This window comes from Lepidochelys olivacea (assembly GCF_965140295.1).
Source record: "Lepidochelys olivacea isolate rLepOli2 genome assembly, chromosome: 2".
In the NCBI taxonomy this organism is placed as follows: Eukaryota; Metazoa; Chordata; order Testudines; family Cheloniidae; genus Lepidochelys; species Lepidochelys olivacea.
This window is the reverse complement of record NC_140412.1, coordinates 148,593,842-148,614,387: the sequence shown is the minus strand read 5'-3', so window position 1 is coordinate 148,614,387 and position 20,546 is coordinate 148,593,842. Positions and strand designations below refer to the sequence as shown.

General features: G+C 42.3%; 1 protein-coding gene and 1 long non-coding RNA gene across 10 annotated transcripts in view; one reads left to right on the top strand and one right to left on the bottom strand.

Moving 5' to 3' along the window:
• Positions 1-20,546, top strand: part of TERT (telomerase reverse transcriptase) — a 138,230-nt gene that overhangs the window by 54,413 nt on the left and 63,271 nt on the right. For 4 of the 8 annotated variants that reach the window (XM_084621794.1, XM_084621793.1, XM_084621797.1 and 1 more), the window contains exons 8-11: positions 1,854-1,939; positions 4,383-4,496; positions 10,668-10,739; positions 17,950-18,138. In XM_084621794.1, coding sequence (XP_084477920.1) covers positions 1,854-1,939; positions 4,383-4,496; positions 10,668-10,739; positions 17,950-18,138 — 461 coding nt within the window. Of the gene's footprint in view, positions 1-1,853; positions 1,940-4,382; positions 4,497-10,667; positions 10,740-17,949; positions 18,139-20,546 lie in introns of those variants that run through there. The other 4 variants (XR_014710626.1, XR_014710625.1, XM_084621795.1 and 1 more) reach the window with 4 other exon arrangements.
• LOC311517190 overlaps positions 1-20,546 on the bottom strand; it is a 40,905-nt gene that overhangs the window by 3,597 nt on the left and 16,762 nt on the right. The gene's annotated exons all lie outside the window — the stretch shown is intronic.

The window sequence follows — 20,546 nt, the reverse complement described above, 5'->3', positions numbered from 1 at the left end:
GCATCCTTCTCTTTTCTTCCAACCTCTATGCTCCCCAGCTGTCTTTTAGTCCTAATCCTCCACACTCCACTCCCATCTCTCCTGCTGCTCCCAGCCCTCGGTGCTCCCAGGGATGACTCTTCTGCTTTCAAACTCCCCCCTCTTCTCCCTAATCTGTGGGAGCTATGAACAAAGGGACACCAATACTGTATAAAAAGGATTAGGAAATTAATACAAATAAAAACTTCATTTTGTGACAGTTAAGGTTGCACCAAGTTCTACCGTGCCAACCCAAAACCTTAAAAGCGTGAAAACCAGAAGTTAAGGAAAGAGTCACTGGTATTCTTTGTCATTTGCACGTTGCCAAAAACACACCTCATCAAACTTTTGCTTCCATCTCTTCTTATTCCTGGGGGCATTCTGCGCCAAAAAATTAAAAAATTCTGCACACAATATTTTAAAATTCTGCACATTTTATTTGTCAAAATAACACCACATAATCACTCCAGTTCAAATTATTTTGGTAATTTATTTCAAAATACCTCTCAACAATTACATCTGTAAAAATATTGACACAAAAAAAATCTCCTCAGGAGTAGCGTGTTAAAGAAACCCCTATGGCAACCTAGTTCCTGTTTCTCTGCCCGCTTCCTTCCTCCAGAGCCCAGCTGCGGGGTCCCTCTTGCCCAGATATCTGCACCTCCTTCCCGTCAGAGCCCAGCCATGCCCCCTCCCGAGCCCAGGGATCCAGAGGGAGAAACAGCCTAATGCTCGGTCCCAGGTTTGCATGGTGTTTCCTGCGTGCCACCCTCTCCGCAGGGCATGCTGGGAACTGCAGCTCTCAGGAACCCACTAGTTCCCTCCCCCGTCAGTGTCTTCTGTGTGTAAGCTGGGCTCTGCTGGGTCCAGTGGCCCCTAGTGGTGGCCAGCAGCATGGTAGCCCATTTCTGTGGGGGAAAGGAAATTCTGTGTGAACAATGTTAATTTTGCAAAAGAGTATCTTATACATACCAAGAAGCCATATGTACTTCATTAGACTTGTGCTGTTGTGCAAAAAGTTAACTGTGATCTCGTATACTTTTGTATCGAAAGATCAGTGCATCTGATTGTTACACAGTCTATGTATTTAGGCAGTTATTTTGTCTTAATGCTACTGAGGTCCCCCTGTTAAGGAGTGCTCTCAGTATTCCTTTTCTGTATTTGATTGATAGAAGTAAAAGCCTCATGGGGTGTTGGTGTGTTCTGGACTATGTGAAAATGTCAGTGTACACAGGATGCTTTTCGCTTAACTTTCAATTTACATAATTTTGAAGTTTTGGGTTGGTGTGGTGTGCCTTGTTGCTATCACTATACAAAGGTTTTGTTTATATTATTAAAGAAAAGGACTGCCCATTAGTATCAGACAAACCTCAGCTCACCCCTTTGCAGCATGCCTGGAAGACCAGAAAATCCACATGCAGACAGACCCAGATGCAGAACATAAAGAGCATGACAGATTCTGGTAGTATGCTATAGACTATTTTACACATGATCATTTATTACATTTATAACAGTGACGTTTCTAGGATGTTATATATCAAATTTTATTGTAATAAGTCACTGTATGCATTTTAAAATCACTCTTAGACATTTTTACCGGCCTTTCTCACCACCTCTTACCATCTTTGCTAAAAATGCAATTGTTGCAGAAATTGTGAATTCTGATCTGTTTCCAGATGTGTGTGTGTGTGGTGCATTTTTAAATACAGAGTCTAAAATTTTGGTTTTATTGAGTTTTTGATACTTTAAATTGAGACTGAAAATATGCTTAAAGTCAAAACTTGTTCTTCCTTATTAATTAGGATAACATCTTTTCCTTTTTTTAAATTTTTTAGAGCCTTTCTTTAAATGAAACAAGCTCCAGCCTGTTTGCTTTTTTTCTGCAAATGATCCATAACAACATCCTGGAGATTGAGGGCAGGTAAATGAGTTTATGAAAAGAAACATCAATCTCTGCCATTCTGCTCTGTCAACCAAAAATCTTTCAATTGGCACTAAGGATGTAACCTTCTTAACTAGCTTTCATTAGATGGGATATGTTACTTGACCTTAGTTTGAAATGCAGTTGTCATTTAATTTAGGTTAGAATCTATAAAAGCATGAATGGTCTTGGAATGGAAACTTTTTATTCACATAATAAATTCTGTTTCTTTCAAATGAAAATATGCACATTTTAAAAACATGTTGCTGTTTGCTGTAAGTCAGAACCACTTACAGTTAAAAATAAGTGAATAAATTGCAAAGGAAAGAGATCAGAAATGCTTAGTAAGATCTTGGAGATTCATAGTGGCTACTAGGAATAAGGAAACATCAACACAGTTTTACTAATCTTGTTTTAGTTCCCTACTGTGCAAAAATTACTTTCCTCCTTTTTCAGTTGGGCTTGTTTAGAAGGGTGAGATCGGGGGAAAATGCAAATGTGATAATTATTAAAACTACTTGTAACTATAAAACTAGATAGAAAAGTTATAAAGATGCTGTAATACTGTAGATTTTGCATTTATGTTATCAAAATTTCTCAGAATTTACTTGTAGCCACTAGGTAGCAAATGTGTATCATATTCACAAAGCAAGTGCTTGCAAGCCACCTACTACTTTGTCTTTGGTTTAAAGTTCAGAGTTAAAATGGTGGTTTATGTTGGGATTAAAGAGTAGCTGCCATAAGCCACTGATGCTGATATTTAACAAATTTTGGAGTACATGGGAAGATCCAGAGGACTAGAAAGAAGCTAATGTTGTGACTGTTTTTACAAACTGGGATCTGTAGGCTGCTTAGGTATTGATATTAATCATGGTTAAAATAATAGAAAGGCTTTCGGTGGTCCAAAGGTGAAAATGTAACCCAGCAAGATAATGCTACACTGAGGGAATCTAGAAAATCACCATTTGACACATTTCTCTCAAATATAAATGTTGACCCTCTCACATGTGGAGTCTTAAGGAGTTTCCAAGGGCTTGTCTGCAATTACTGGGGGATCAATGCGTGGCAATCGATGTGTCGGTGATCGATTTAGGGGGTCTAGTGAAGACCCGCTAAATCGACCACAGATCACTCCCCCATTGACTCCTGTACTCCACCGGATTGAGAAGAATAAGGGGAGTCAATGGGAGAGCGTCTCCCATCGACGTCACATAGTGTGGACTCCACGGTAAGTAGATCTAAGCTACATCAACTTGAGTTATGCTATTTATGTAACTCAAATTAGATCGACTTTTCCCTGTAGTGTAGACAAGGCCTAAGGAAACTATGCAGGGTGATGCTGTGAGACAGAAGTTGATTGAAGTGAATGAAAATTAATGTTGTCTTCTGTTTTCATATAGAATGGCTGTGAATTTGTTCAATAAATAATTGAAGTTATATAATTTTAAATGAGTTTAATTTTGTCATTGGTACAGACATGCATCATGATTTTAGAGGTGGGAATTGAAAATTGCAAGGTTTGGTTATTTATATTTTTTAAACAAAGGTACTATTACAATTTTCAGACTTTTTTATCAAGAGCTTAAGTTTTTATGTATTTTAATTTTATAATACTTACAACATTTGTTTGCAATTTGAGTTTTCTTTCTAAACTGGAATGAAAATTTCTTCATTTTTAAAATTTGCTTTAATTAACCAAGGTATCACTGTCTTTTTTTAATATAGTATTGAACATGCAGCATTTGTTCAGAGAAGCATGGATAATAATTATTATAAAAATATTTTAAGCAATGAAAAATGTTTTAAGAGAACAACTAATTACTTCTGTACACATCCCTTAATTTCCTAATTTAACCAGTAACTTGTTAGTGTGAACTTCAAGTCCTTTCACTTTTTAGTTAACAGTTGATCCAAGGGGTCTAGATAGTGTTCAGAAGTTACTCAGTAGTTGTTATAAAGGTTTCTGCCATCCTCTATATCTTCTGTGTATTTATATTGTCACATTTTGTTTGTCTGAAAAAATAAATTTTGTGGCTATAGAAGACATAAGAGAAATGGTTAGGTGAAGTGTGGATCTGAAAATATATGAAAATAGAAGACAATTATGCTTTTTGGTCAGTTATAAACTTAGACCTTCCAGTGATTTAAAATGTGTAAATCACTGGACTAATTAATAATTAGGCAAAGGAAAAAAGTTCTAGAATAACTAATTCCCGATGTCAGCTTTGGAACTTCATATGCCTGTGTTCTTAGAAGAAACACAACTAAACATTAAAGGAATAGATAAGTGTATAAGTCTTCCAGGTGTCTAATATTAACCGTATGTGTTTCTTGGCTATATTGCTTACCTTTTCGTATGATTATAAAAATTGTAAATAAACCTCTAATGGCTAACTGAAGTTTTCTGTTGCCAGTTCTAATTTACATTCTGCTTATTTATTAGATACTACTTACAGTGTTGTGGAATTCCGCAGGGCTCTATTTTATCAACTCTGCTTTGCAGTTTATGCTATGGAGACATGGAAAACAAATTATTCTGTGGAATACAGCGAGATGGGTAGGGTAATTTTTCTTTTTTTATATTTTGGTTGATTACTTCTATGGTGCTGTTACTTTGCATAGTTCTTTTCAGACTTTCTGTTAGATTTGAAAAAGCGGCAAAGAGTCCTGTGGCATCTTATAGACTAACAGATGTATTGGAGCATAAGCTTTCGTGGATGAATACCCACTTTGTCGGATGCATGTAGTGGAAATTTCCAGAGGCAGGTATAAATATGCAAGCAAGAATCAGGCTAGGGAGAATGAGGTTAATTAAATCAGGGAGGATGAGGCCCTCTTCTAGCAATTGAGGTGTGCACACCTACAAGCATCCGACGAAGTGGGTATTCACCCACGAAAGCTTATGCGCCAATACGTCTATAAGATGCCACAGGACTTTTTGCCGCTTTTACAGATTCAGACTAACATGGCTACCCCTCTGATGTTAGATTTGAGAAATCTTTGCAGTAGTGGCATAACAAATACTCTACGTTATAAAATAGGATATGCAAATTAAACTTTTTTTTTACCATACAAAAAATTTCTTTTTTTCTGAGCTTCTCCCAGTGCTTTACCTACAATGCTTCTTTAAGTGTTAGCCCCATTTCAAAGCAACACAGATCCATTGTTTTTGGAGAAAATCATCAATTCTCAAGGAATTGTGAAATCTAATGGCCAATAATAATAAAGATACCTAGCTGTTATATGGCAGTCTTCATCAGTAGATCCCAAAGTGTGTCACATCGTTAATATAGTTACTCTATCCAAAATGTTTTGTGTGTTTCACAAAAGGAATTTTAACCTGTCTCCCCTAAAAGCTGCATAAAATTATAGATTTGAATAAAACACAGTGAGGATGGAATATTCAGACACACTAAGTCAGAGTAATTAAAATCTTTATTGGAGTCCTCGAATACCATGCCCATTTAGAGCAGGTTCTTCACTAGTTTGGTTGATCACACTGCAATTGTGTGGAGCTACTACACATCACCTTCATATATGGTAGAAAGGGGTTGGGAATTTACCTTACAAAAACATTAGAGTTTAAATACATTTTGTTTCATAATTTTTCATGCATGGTTGAGATACTAATTAAGATGATTTGGCAGCAAGCTAATTTTTGCTGTTTTCATGTCAGAGCTCTAATTTCGTTATCTAGGGATATGAAACTAGTATATAGGGGATAAACTAGGTTTGTTTCTGACACTTAAACAATTGGCCTCCCCAAGGAATCTTAGGCCCTGACCTTGCTGCATGCTAAGTGTTCTTAGTGTCTCACAGGACCAAGCCCATACAAATTAATTTCCTTAAATATGTTATTTGTCTAATCAGGAATTCGTAAAATTCCTTTGTCTGCTATTTATGAGGAGAACCAAATCCATAAAATGGCCCAACTACTATACCATTAGTACTAAGGCATTTTAGTTCTTGTTGTCACTGGTAAAATGAAACTGTTTATTGTGGATAGGTAAAATCATATGAGTTTCTGATTTTCTGAGGGTCTCGCTTTAGGGACAGAGTGGGGATAGTTTGACTGCCTCAACTGAATTTCCATACTTTCCAAAGTTCGGGGTTTCTCTAAATTTAATCTTAATTCTGAATTTTCCTGGGTTTCTAACACTGTTGCTTTTAATATCAGCGTTCTCATTCTTGGAAAATGATATCCATTCAAACCACTGCAATATGCCTGCAGCCTTAACTCCACCATAATGAAGGTTTGTGCAGGAATTTCCTTAGTGTCTTTAACTGGTAACATGGGAGTAAAGAGCAAAAGGGGCTGGAGGGAAAGTTGTTCCACGCCCCCATTCCCTTCTTGAGGTCTGCAGGAAGGGAGCTTCAATATTACATCCTTCATGGTCCTTATGAAGGGATCCCAGCTCCTATGGATCTTAGGAGGCTCTGCCTTGGTAAGTATATCAACTCTCTGAGCCTTAGGAGATTTGCCAGGTACCCACCAATGCTACATGTTTAGGAGAATTGTAAGACGTCCCGCAGTCTCTTCCCACAAGTATTATGCGTACCTGGCATGATGAGTCCTGGGAGTCTTGCAGCCCATTGCCCTCTGAGATTTAGGAGGCTCTTTGAGGGCTTCCTGAAATCCTAATCCCCATGAATGTAAAGAGATTTTCTGCCCTCCCACACCTATGCACATACACCAACACCTGCTAGTCTTAAAATGCTTATCAGGATCCACCCCTTCCTGAATCTTAGGAGGCCCTTTGGTGGTCTCCTAATACAGATTCTATCCTGTGATCTTTAGGGGAGACTATTCGGTGGAGTTTGGGGGCCCTTCACTCCCGTCCTTAATAAGCTACTCAGCCCAGTTGACCCATAACAGGATCATTGAATCCCTAATGAGCCAAATTAGGGTCACAGGTCATTATTGGAGTATACCTCAGCTCCGTAAGGTTTGCCCCTGCCATCTAGCCTCTATAATCTCCCTGTGTATTCTTTTCTCCTGTGAACTTTAGGAGATGCGCAGGAGTATCACTCCACCTGGGTAACTGCATCAGCCCATTGTTAAATATTAGGATGTCCACATCAATGGCATAGAAGTGAAGAGGCTAGTAGACTTCTACTCATACCCATTCTCCACAAATGCTATAACCCATCAATACCCCACTGCACAAGCCTCCTTAAGTCTTCTGGGGCCCCCTGTAGGTTAATTAAAATGCCAATGAGTGGTCAAAGATTTATGTATTGACTGAGTGAGAACTAGGACTTAAGAGCCGAGGTGCTTTTCAAGATCCCATTATGCACCGATCTGCATCTCTAGACATATAAATACCATTAAAAATCTGGCCCTTTGGCTGAGATTTTCAAAGTAATCTGAAAGTGTTAGGTGTCAGATTTCCACTGAATTTAAAAATCTCAGCTTTAGTGATGATGCAATTTAGTACTGGATTGACAGCTTTGGAAATCTGAAATCCTCTGTCTGCAGGAAATTACAGAACAGGCAGCAAGCAGATAAACATCCCTAAACTGGTCAGTCAGTCTTAATTTGTGCTTTTATGTGGCCATGAGAAGTAAGTTGCTATGGTCATATATGAAAATCTGTTCCAGCTATCTGTACGTGACCCTGCATTATGGCAGACTACAATACAGATTTGCTTTAGTTCCCAAGTTCACTAATTAAAGTTCACTATAGGCAAAATTCACTAATTAAAAGTGTGTGTGTGTGTGTGTGTGTATGTATGTACTGTGACAGGGTCAGGCCAGATGGCTACAGGAGAGTGATAGAATGCAGATATATTAGCCCCAGGTTAAGTAGGTCCCTTTTCCCTGAGTAAGGTAACAGGGAAGGTTCCAGAACAATCAGGAACTTTCTGCAAACAATTAAGGCAGACAGGCTGATTAGAACACCTGCAGCCAATCAAGAAGCTGCTAGAATCAAGTAAGGCAGGCTAATCAGGGCACCTGGTTTAAAAAGGAGCTCACTTCAGTTTGTGGTTGTGTGTGCGAGGAGCTGAGAGCAAGAGGTGCAAGAAGCTGAGAGTGAGAAGGCGTTCTACTGGAAGACTGAGAAGTACCAGCATTTTCAGACATCAGGAGGAAGGTCCTGTGATGAGAATAAAGAAGGAAGTTGGGAGGCCATGGGGAAGTAGCCCAGGGAGTTGTAGCTGTCACACAGCTGTTACAGGAGCCACTGTAAACAGCTGCAATCCACAGGGCCCTGGTTTGGGACCTGGAGTAGGGGGCAGGCCATCCCTCCATTCCCCCAACTCCCTACTTGATACCGGAGGAGTTGACCTGGACTGTGGGTTACGCCAGAGGGGAAGGTCTCTGGCCTGTTCCCCAATCCACTAGGTGGATCAGCAGAGACTGCGGGGATTGTTCTTCTTCCTTTTCCCCATGCTGGCCAGTGATTAGGCTAACTGAGTGAACGGCAGATATGAGCCACAAAAGGGGCCAAATTGAGGGCTGCCGTGAACCTCTGAGGCGAGCAAATCCACCAATAAGTGCAGGACCCACCAAGGCAGAGGAGGAACTTAGAATCATAGAATATCAGGGTTGGAAGGGACCTCAGGAAGTCATCTAGTCCAACCCCCTGCTCAAAAGCAGGACCCATCCCCAATTAAATCATCCCAGCCAAGGCTTTGTCAAGCCTGACCTTAAAAACTTCTAAGGAAGGAGATTCTACCACCTCCCTAGGCAACGCATTCCAGTGTTTCATCACCCTCCCAGTGAAAAAGTTTTTCCTAATATCCAACCTAAACCTCCCCCACTGAAACTTGAGACCTTTACTCCTCGTTCTGTCCTCTTCCACCACTGAGAATAGTCTAGAACCATCCTCTCTGGAACCACCTCTCAGGTAGTTGAAAGCAGCTATCAAATCCCCCCTCATTCTTCTCTTCTGCAGACTAAACAATCCCAGTTCCCTCAGCCTCTCCTCATAAGTCATGTGTTCCAGACCCCTAATCATTTTTGATGCCCTTCGCTGGACTCTCTCCAATTTATCCACATCCTTCTTGAAGTGTGGGGCCCAAAACTGGACACAGTACTCCAGATGAGGCCTCACCAATGTCGAATAGAGGGGAACGATCACGTCCCTCGATCTGCTGACAATGCCCCTACTTATACATCCCAAAATGCCATTGGCCTTCTTGGCAACAAGGGCACACTGCTGACTCATATCCAGCTTCTTGTCCACTGTAACCCCTAGGTCCTTTTCTGCAGAACTGCTGCCTAGCCATTCGGTCCCTAGTCTGTAGCTGTGCATTGGGTTCTTCCGTTCTAAGTGCAGGACCCTGCACTTATCCTTATTGAACCTCATCAGATTTCTTTTGGCCCAAACCTCCAATTTGTCTAGGTCCCTCTGTATCCTATCCCTACCCTCCAGCGTATCTACCACTCCTCCCAGTTTAGTATCATCCGTAAATTTGCTGAGAGTGCAATCCATACCATCTTCCAGATCATTTTTGAAGATATTGAATAAAACCGGCCCCAGGACTGACCCCTGGGGCACTCCACTTGACACCGGCTGCCAACTAGACATGGAGCCATTGATCACTACCTATTGAGCCCGACAATCTAGCCAACTTTCTACCCCCTTATAGTGCATTCATCCAGCCCATACTTCTTTAACTTGCTGACAAGAATACTGTGGGAGACAGTGTCAAAAGCTTTGCTAAAGTCAAGAAACAATACATCCACTGCTTTCCCTTCATCCACAGAACCAGTAATCTCATCATAGAAGGCGATTAGATTAGTCAGGCATGACCTTCCCTTGGTGAATCCATGTTGACTGTTCCTGATCACTTTCCTCTCCTTTAAGTGCTTCAGGATTGATTCTTTGAGGACCGGCTCCATGATTTTTCCGGGGACTGAAGTGAGGCTCATTGGCCTGTAGTTCCCAGGATCCTCCTTCTTCCCTTTTTTAAAGATTGACACTACATTAGCCTTTTTCCAGTCATCCAGGACTTCCCCCGTTCGCCATGAGTTTTCAAAGATAATGGCCAATGGCTCTGCGATCACAGCCGCCAGTTCCTTTAGCACTCTCGGATGCAACTCGTCCGGCCCCATGGACTTGTGCACGTCCAGCTTTTCTAAATAGTCCCTAACCACCTCTTTCTCCACAGAGGGCTGGCCATCTATTCCCCATGTTGTGATGCCCAGCGCAGCAGTCTGGGAGCTGACCTTGTTCGTGAGCTGACCTTGTTCATGACTTTGTCACTGTGTGTGTGTATATATTTGTACGCTTGGGCCTGGTTGCAACTAAAATGTAAGTCAACCTAGCTACGTCACACAGGGGAGTGAAAAATTCACACCCCAGGGAGATATAGCTAAGCTGACCTAAGCCCCAGTGTAGACACCACTAGACTGACAAAAGAAATTCTTCCGTTGAGTTGGCTACTGCCTCTTTAGAGAATGGGTTTACTACAGTGATGGAAAAACCCTTCCATTGCTGTAGCAAGTGTCAACACTGTGGTACTAGAGCTGTAGCTGTGTCTCTGTAGCATCTGAAGAATAGACAAATACTTGCGGGAACAATGTAACAATGAGGGAAATTCTCATTGAAATTTTTTGTAGGCAGTTTGGAGATCATATTGCTTGCTTTCTTTCGTTTTGTGAATAAAAACAGAATAAGTACACTAGTCCATAGCCATCCACTTTAGGAACAACATAGAAGAAAAGAATATTTTCAAACTAAATATAAATTTGTTTAACTTTTTTTATTTTTTAATTCCAGAGTGCTGATACGGTTAATTGATGACTTTTTGCTACTTACACCTCACTTAACACTAGCGAAAACTTTTCTGAGGTATGCCTTCAAAGACCCAGGTTTAAAATAATAAGCATTAGTAAATTTTGTTTGCATTGACCTCCTGTATAGAAGCATATATATTTTGTTCATTGATTAATATTTCGGTATTGATAAAATAAAATTTAAATTAAATGTGGAGGGGTTTTTTTTCAAGAAAATGTTTAAACTTCCCGTTCTGGAAAGGTGAGTGTCATGATAGATCACTGTTTCTGAGTCCATGCTCTGTTGCATTTGACTGGGAACAATCGTATAGTTAAGTACTTGGACATCAGCCAGTATCAAAATAGTATATGTCTGCCCCAGCTAGGATCTCTGATGACCCCTACTGTCCCTAGTTTAAAGCCCCTTTCTACTTGCTGATGTTGATGGGGCTCCATGCTGCAGTTGTTAAGGTGAACTGGGCCAGAGGAGCTGACCATTGTCTATTTGACCATTTTGTTTCAGTCTTTAAAAGCTGTTCTGGGTACATTAATAAAAAATCCATACTAAGCAGTCATGACTGCTGTCTTTAATTCTTGGGGAAAGGCTTTGGCTCTTTGATGGTGTAGCAGTACTAAATATTCTCTGATATGAGTGATCTTGGGTGAGTATCTGAAGATACTCCTGGCCCCCTGGTGGCAACAAGGATGTCCAATGTGAAACTTCCTTGAAAGGACTCAAAGAACAATTGTTTAAAATTCTTCAGAGTTATATTCTTCTGTTGGGTGCCAAGAGAGACACACAGATACCATGGAGATGAAAGCAGCATAAATACCTGAGGGGGAGAAGGGCTTACATTGATGCCAAATGCCTTTTTGCAAGTCCAATGGGAAAAGTCTTGAAGGTGTATTTTAAAGTTCTTAATGCAATCAGCTGTATCTTGCTCTTTGTGGCCAGTTAGACATTTTGAGGGGTTACTGGTGGTGTCTAGTATCAATTAGAAGAGATTAACTTGAGCCTCTCTAAGTGCAGGTTGAGGCACTAGTGAAATAAGTCATACCACTCATGTGCTGTGAACATCCCTTGTTTTACTCAGGGGGAAGGGTGAGAGGGGGAATTCTGCACCAAAAACTTAAAAATTTTACACAGTATTTTAAAATGCTGCAAAATTCTGAATATTTTATACGGTATGTCAAAATAATGCAGTTGAATCACACCAGTTTTGATTATTTTGGTTGTTTATTTAAACTACAATACAGTGGATGAAGAATGGGAGTGGGGAGCATTGGAGGAAATCCCCAAACTCCCTTTGTCTAATAATGTAGCTTTGATCCTCTATTTCTAGATGTTAATAAACAAATATATGCAGCCATATGCTCAGAGTTACATCATAGGCAATGAAGAGAAAGTGAGGGCTGCGTAATCAAACTCACAATTTATCCTGGCTACTGACCATCTCCAGAAAGGTAGTGGCAAACAGTTCATGGAGCACATTTTGATAGGAAAATTTTTCAGTCCAAAAATTCAGACCAGTTCTAATCACTAAAGCACCATAAGCATTTATAAAGCCATACTGTCATTTACAGTAAGGCTCCTTTACACCACTCTGACAATGTAAATGAGTCTTAAAACTTTTACACCTGTTTTGTGCTCCTGGGGGAATTAACTAAGAATGGGAACAATTCACTAACAACAATGGGAACAACTAAGCAGGCAGGCTGCCACATTATGCTCTGTGTGAGGGGACAGAGCTTGCCCATGCCTACCTCCGAACACTCCAAAGCCCTGCACCTCCATGTTGGGCGCTCTGCAATAGCGAGCAAGAGGGACAGAGTCTCTCTTAGTTTGTTTGATGATCGTGATGGTACTTTCCAAATCGCTGCACTTTATGTCAGTGTCTGTCTTTTGTCATCACCATGTTTCTGGAGTTTGGGTAACGTACAGTAAAGTCCTAACTTGTTTTCCCAGAGATAATTAGAATACATGGTGCTCTCCTAGTAATGGCTGGTCTTAGACCTCCTGGATTTGGCAGAGAGGTTTTGTCAGACACAATAAGTCTCTGCAAGGACCATGGTTTAGGTCAGAGGTGGGCAAACCCTCCTGCCTGGCCCCTGAGCCCCTGGCCTGGGAGGCTTATCCCCAGTCCCTCTCCCCTGCAGCCTCAGCTCACTGCGCTGCTGGCGCAATGCTCCGAGCAGGGGCTGCAAGCTCCTGGGGCAGCACAGCTGCAGAGCCCAGCATGACCCGGTGCTCTGTGCCACACGGTAAGGGAGCAGGGTGGGTTGGATAGAGGGCAGGGGAGTTTTGGGGGGTGGTCGGGGGTGGATAGGGGTCAGGGTGGTCAGAGATCAGGGAACAGGGGGTTTGAATGGTGGCAGGGGTCCCGGGGAGGCAGTCACGAAGCAGGGTGGGGTTGGATGGGGCAGTGGGGGGAAGTTAGAGGCAGGGGTTCTGGGGGCAGTCAGAGGACAGGGAGAAGGGGTGGTTGGATGGGGCAGGGGTCCCAGGGGAGCAGTAAAGAAGGAAAGGGGTGGTTGGATAGGGTGGCGGGAGGGCCATCAGGGGCAGGGGTTCTGGAGGTGGTCAGGGGACAGAGAGAAGGGGTGGTTGGATGGGGCAGGGGTCCCAGGGGGGCTGTCAGGGAACAGGGGGCATTGGATGGGGCAGGAGTCCGGGGTGGGGCTGTCAGGGGGGCGAGTAATGGGGGGAGGTAGATAGGGGGTGGGGGCTGGGCCACAGCCCCTCCCCTAACCAGCCCTCCATACAATTTTTGAAACCTGATGCAGCCCGCAGGCCAAAAAGTTTGCCCGTCCCTGCTTTAGGTGTCGGGCCTGATGGATACAAAAGCAGAGTATTCTCTTGCAGCTAACAGTCATAGAATCATAGACTATCAGGTTGAAAGGGACCTCAGGAGGCCATCTAGTCCAACCCCCTGCTCAAAGCAGGACCAATCCCCAATTTTTGCTCCAGATTTCTAAGTGGCCCCCTCAAGGATTGAACTCACAACCCTGGGTTTAGCAGGCCAATGCTCAAACCACTGAGCTATCTCTCCCCCCTCAATTATGTATGTCCTCTTCAAAGGCTTGGAAAGCTCTGAGTGTTGTATGTCGCCATGCTGATCTATTTGACACACCCTTCTTGAGATCATCCGGTTTTATTGCACCAAAGTGTATGCTGTTCTTGATGCTGTCCTTGTAGCGCTTTCTGGCGCGGCCTTGATTCTGGCCTTGATCCTTGTGCCAATTCTCCATAGAACATTTTTCTCGGGGGTCGATGTTCAGGCATCTTCAGGTATCTGTGTAATAACACTTGTTTCAATTGAGGATGGCCTGTTCAATAGTTGGCTGAAGTGTTCAACCCATCTCTGTTCCATGCCATGTTTATCTTTGTCATAAATATAAAGGGAAGGGGTTAAGAAGCTCTGATACAGTACTATAAAATCCTCTTACCTGTAAAGGGTTAAGAAGCTCAAGTAACCTGGCTCGCAAATGACCAATCAGGGGACAAGATACTTTCAAATCTGGGATGGGGGTGGAAAGGCTTTGTCTGTCTGTGTGATGGTTCTGCCGGGGCCAGATCAAGAAAGCGAGCAATCCAACTCCTACAGAATTAGTAAGTAATCTAGCTAGAAAATGCATTAGATTTTCTTTTGTTTTGGCTTGTGAAATTCGCTGTGCTGGAGGGAATGTGTATTCCTGTTTTTGTGTCTTTTTGTAACTTAAGGTTTTGCCTAGAGGGATTCTCTATGTTTTAAATCTGACTGCCTGTGAGATTATCTTCCATTCTAATGTTACAGAGTTGTTCTTTTATCTTTTCTTTGTGTTTCTAATAAAGTACTGTTTTTTAAGAAGCTGATTGGGGTTTTTAGTGTCCCTAAAAACCCAAGGTTGGTCTGTGTTCATCTTATTTATTCTCAAGCCACCCCAGGAAAGCGGGTGTAGGGCTTGCAGGGAGACAGGGTTCCAAGTGGCCCTCCCTAAATGTTTGTTTGAATCACTTGATGTTGGCAGTGTTTACCTAATCCAAAGTACAAGGGAGAATTTGTGCCTTGGGGAGTTTTTAACCTAAGCTGGTAAAAATAAGTTTAGGGGGTCTTTCATGTGGGTCCCCACATCTGTACCCTAGAGTTCAGAGTGGGGAGGGAACCCTGACCATCTTTGATGACTGTCCTGCCATCAGCCATCATGATTGAACCACTTTTGAAGGTTCATAGACTAGCTTCAAGGAATCAAATAACTTCGTTTCATTTGTTTCCGCATACATTTGAATGTCTTCTGCTACCTTCTCCCATCCTTTACTTTGTGTTGAGCGTAGTTGCCTTTGTGTCTTGCTTTGCATATGTTTGAATCTATCTTTCAGGTGGACTGAGTATCATTTTGCCAGTTTTCGAAAGCCTCACTTTTTTCATTCAAGAGTACTATGATTTCCTTATCATCTTTGTCAGAAAAGAAGCCCTTTTCTTCCATCCAAGAATGTCAGTTGCAGTTTTTTTGTACTGTGTCTCTGAATTCCTCCCATGAGACAAGTTTATCAACAAGGTTGGTTTCTAGTGCACTTTGTAGCTTGTCTTGGTAGGATGCATGGTTTAATTTAGCAATATCAGGGGACATCTTGATGGTTTTGGGGCGTTGCAGGCATGTGGGTACAATATGTACATTCAGTATTGACCTAATCATTCTATGATCCATCCAGCACTCTGGTCCGCGCATGGCTCTGGTGATCCTGACATCTCTTATGTTACATTATCGGACAATGATGTAATCTATTAGATGCTATTGTTTGGATCTGGGGTGTATCCATGTAATTTTATATTTCTATGTTTGTCTGAAGATGATATTTGTAATTGTCAGGCTATGTTCTGCACACTTGTTAGGTGTAGGAGACCGTTTTTGTTCATTTTTCAATGCTATTTTTTCCAGTGACCTCTTATCAGTTGTTGTTATCTTTACCTATTCATGCATTGAAATCTCCTAGGATGTTTAGTTTGTCACTTTGTGGTGTTGACTTGATGGGAGAGTCAAGATCAGAATGGAACTGTTCCTTAGCATTGTCAGGGCTTGTTAAGGTGGGCACAAATGCACTGATGAGAGTAGCAAATCGCGACTTATTTAGTGGTAGCCCAAGTTTCATGAGTCTTTCGTTGATGCCTTTGGGCAGTCTTCAAGACACTTCAAGAGTTTGGTCTTGATTGCAATTCCCACTCATAGAACCATAGAATATCAGGGTTGGAAGGGACCTCAGGAGGTCACCTAGTCCAACCCCCTGCTCAAAGCAGGACCAATCCCCAACTAAATCATCCCAGCCAGGGCTTTGTCAAGCCTGACCTTAAAGACTCCATGAATTCTATCTCCGTGTGGTTCTTTTCCCTTCCAAAAGAAGGTATGACCCCCAGCAGGTTCTGTAATAAAGCCCTTGTCTGCCAATCTAGTTTCACTGAGCGCTGCAATGATAATATCATACCGGGGTAGCTCTTTTGAAAGGAGAGCTGTTCTTATTGCAAATCAAGAAGTATAGTCTTTATCTATCATAGTCCTGATGTTCCAAGCAGAAATCTTTAGTGCTTTTTTTTTAGTTATCTTTTGGTTTCGACCGTGTTGACAATGATCCACCAGCCATAGTAAGCTGGCTGGATTTTATTTGGACAGGCAATGTTTGAGGCACCTTTGCTAGCCCCTTCCCTTACAAAGGGAGAGCAGTGCAATCCTAAAAAGGGCTGCCCTGTCGCCTGGGGTGTTGCCAAACTTCCTTACTGCCCCTGGTCAGGAATGGGCCACCAATGTCCTCGGCCACCTGTGTGCAGGCTTGTGGCTACAACTGCCAGTAATCATCGTCACCTGTTGCTTTGCCACTCCTCCGTCACCACAGGACTTTTGAAGAGAGATGTGCATGAATGATGTGTGCGTGAGGTTGATTAAAACGGGAATCGTTGCACTAAGACAATCCCATTCTCTCAACTGCTGAAGCTTGGCCCACTGGCACAAAGGTTGCTACAACTGGAGGGTTCTTTAGCTGCAGTAGATAGCGATGACTTCTGTAGTGCCCCGTTGTGCCTTTTGCCTTCCACAATGCATTGCTGCACTGCTTTTCAAGCTGTTGGACCAATATCACTCTTTTCCTCCTTGGCTACCAGAATAGTCTTTGTATGATTGGGAGGGCAATCCTTAAATCACCATCAGTTTTCATACTTCCGGTTACCCTCACAAGCTTTAGCCTGCCTGCTGAGGCAGTTTACCAGGGCATGGGCACTGTCGCATACTTACAGCTACTTGGAGCTACTGGTGAGAGCTGAGTGTACAGTGAGGACCAAAGAGGAAAAGAACCACTCAATATCCCTTCTCTGTGTATACATGCCCAATAACACACTCAAGGCCTACCTCCTGTGGCACATTAGTCCAAAATTATGTATCTGGACCTTGTAATTGCGTGGCAGTATCCATTCCAAGACTACTCCCCTACTCTTCCAAGCCTAGTATACTTCAATCAATGTAGTGTCCTTTATGAGGTTTAATTTGATATTAAATTCAATTTCTTTTACTCTGACTCAAATCTTGCAGTGTCCTTCAGATATTAGTATTGCATGTATAACTGCATTGCAACTGTTGGGGAGTAGTTATAGATTTTGACAGCAGGAGAGTAGGGAGCCATTTATGTCAGTTGATACTGTCAAGGGGTTGCATTTACTCTTTATCTCTCTGTTCTGGGGAACGGCAGAAGTGAATTTAAATTTGACAGTATATGTTTACCCCACTATACCCTACCCAGTATCTGCCTCTAAATTGTTATCAATCGATATATTAGCTTGATATTTCTGCTACAATGAAATCTGTGGTTTGAACAGGGGCAGAGTTAAGATTGTTTATCATTTATGTAACCTTATTTATGATTTTTTATAATGTTTTATAATATATTGTTTTTACCTCATTTTCTGCTCTAAGAATTAAACTCTTCATTTCATTAATCATTTCCTTAACCCTTTTATTGGTTCCTTTTTGCCTTAAGTGCCTTCAATTTTTGGATCTTAGGGAGCATTCACTCAGCTAAAGAGTTGGAGACCCTTTGTTTTTGTAACACCTCTTTTGTATTCTCAGAGATTTCTTCACTTGTGTTCGAATTATTTCTCAACATTTACAGTAGTTTATATAATGGACAGTAATCAGGATTCTTTTTCCTGGAAGATAGCCATAACAATTTTGGACTTGCTTTTGATAAGCATCAGACTAATAGGTTAATGTCACTTATATTACACATCACACATTATATTTTTGCTAACCATTTATATCTAATTTAGGACTCTGGCAACAGGCATTCCTGAGTATGGCTTTCTAATAAACCCCAAGAAGACCGTGATGAATTTTCCTGTTGATGAGGATATCCCAGGATGTTCCAAATTTAAACAGTTACCATATTGCGGTGTGATCCCATGGTGTGGGTTGTTACTAGATATACAGACACTTGAGGTTTACTGTGACTACTCCAGGTAAATATGGACACTGGTTAAACTTCCTTGTATAAATTAATATGTACTGAGATGCACAAGAACATTGGTTTTGCTAAACTAATGATATAGATGAGTCCACTACAAAATGAGTATGATCAGCTCTGCCTCCCATACAATGAATGAGAACATTCTCTTGTGCAATAGAATCATAGAATCATAGAATATCAGGGTTGGAAGGGACCTCAGGAGGTCATCTAGTCCAACCCCTGCTCAAATCAGGACCAATCCCCAATCAAATCATCCCAGCCAGGTCTTTGACAAGCCTGACCTTAGAAGTTTTTAATGAAGGAGATTCCACCACCTCCCTAGGTAACGCATTCCAGTGTTTCACCACCCCCCTAGTGAAAAAGTTTTTGCTAATATCCAAACTAAACCTCCCCTACTGCAACTTGAGACCATTACTCCTTGTTCTGTCATCAGCTACCACGGAGAACAGTCTAGGTCCATCTTCCTTGGAACCCCCTTTCAGGTAGTTGAAAGCAGCTATCAAATCCACCCTCATTCTTCTCTTCCATAGACTAAACAATCACAGTTCCCTCAGCCTCTCCTCATAAGTCATGTGTTCCAGTCCCCTAATCATTTTTGTTGCCCTCCGCTGGACTCTTTCCAATTTTTCCACATCCTTCTTGTAGTGTGGGGCCCAAAGCTGGACACAGTACTCCAGATGAGGCCTCACCAATGTCGAATAGAGGAGAACGATCACGTCCCTCGATCTGCTGGCCCCTACTTATACATCCCAAAATGCCATTGGCCTTCTTGGCAACAAGGGCACACTGATGACTCATATCCAGCTTCTCGTCCACTGTAACCCCTAGGTCCTTTTCTGCAGAACTGCTGCCTAGCCATTCGGTCCCTAGTCTGTAGCAGTGCATGGGATTTTTCCATCCTAAGTGCAGGACTCTGCACTTGTCCTTGTTGAAGCTCATCAGATTTCTTTTGGCCCAATCCTCTAATTTGTCTAGGTCCCTCTGTATCCTATCCCTTCCCTCCAGCGTATCTACCTCTCCTCCCAGTTTAGTGTCATCTGCAAACTTGCTGAGGGTGCAATACACACCATCCTCCAGATCAGTTATGAAGATATTGAACAAAACTGGCCCCAGGACTGACCCTTGGGGCACTCCACTTGATACCGGCTGCCAACTAGACATGGAGCCATTGATCACTACCCGTTGAGCCCGACAATCTAGCCAACTTTCTACCCACCTTATAGTCCATTCGTCCAGCCCATACTTCTTTAACTTGCTGGCAAGAATACTGTGGGAGACCGTGTCAAAAGCTTTGCTAAAGTCAAGGAACAACACATCCACTGCTTTCCTTTCATCCACAGAACCAGTTATCTTGTCATAGAAGGCAATTAGATTAGTCAGGCATGACTTGCCCTTGGTGAATCCATTCTGACTGTTCCTGATCACTTTCCTCTCCTCTAAGTGCTTCAGAATTGATTCCTTGAGGACCTGCTCCATGATTTTTCCAGGGACTAAGGTGAGGCTGACTGGTCTGTAGTTCCCAGGATCCTCCTTCTTCCCTTTTTTAAAGATTGGCACTACATTAGCATTTTTCCAGTCGTCGGGGACTTCCCCCAATCGCCATGAGTTTTCAAAGATAATGGCCAATGGCTCTGCAATCACATCCACCAAATCGTTTAGCGCTCTCGGATGCAACTCATCTGGCCCCATGGACTTGTGCATGTCCAGCTTTTCTAAATAGTCCCGAACCACTTCTTTCTCCACAGAGGGCTGGTCACCTCCTCCCCATGCTGTGCTGCCCAGTGCAGTCGTCTGGGAGCTGACCTTGTTCGTGAAGACAGAGGCAAAAAAAGCATTGAGTACGTTGGCTTTTTCCATATCCTCTGTCACTAGGTTGCCTCCCTCATTCAGTAAGGGGCCCACACTTTTCTTGACTTTCTTCTTGTTGCTAACATATCTGAAGAAACCCTTCTTGTTACTCTTAACATCTCTTGCTAGCTGCAACTCCAGGTGTGATTTCGCCTTCCTGATTTCACTCCTACATGCCCGAGCAATATTTTTATAATCTTCCCTGGTCATTTGTCCAATCTTCCACTTCTTGTAAGCTTCTTTTTTGTGCTTAAGCTCAGCAAGGATTTCACTGCTATGCCAAGCTGGTCGCCTGCCATATTTACTATTCTTTCTACACGTCGGGATGGTTTGTCCCTGTAACCTCAGTAAGGATTCTTTAAAATACAGCCAGCTCTCCTTGACTCCTTTCCCCCTTCTGTTATTCTCCGAGGGGATCCTGCCCATCAGTTCCCTGAGGGAGTCAAAGTCTGCTTTTCTGAACTCCAGGGTCCGTATTCTGCTGCTTTCCTTTCTCCCTTGTGTCAGGATCCTGAACTCGACCATCTCATGGTCACTGCCTCCCAGGTTTCC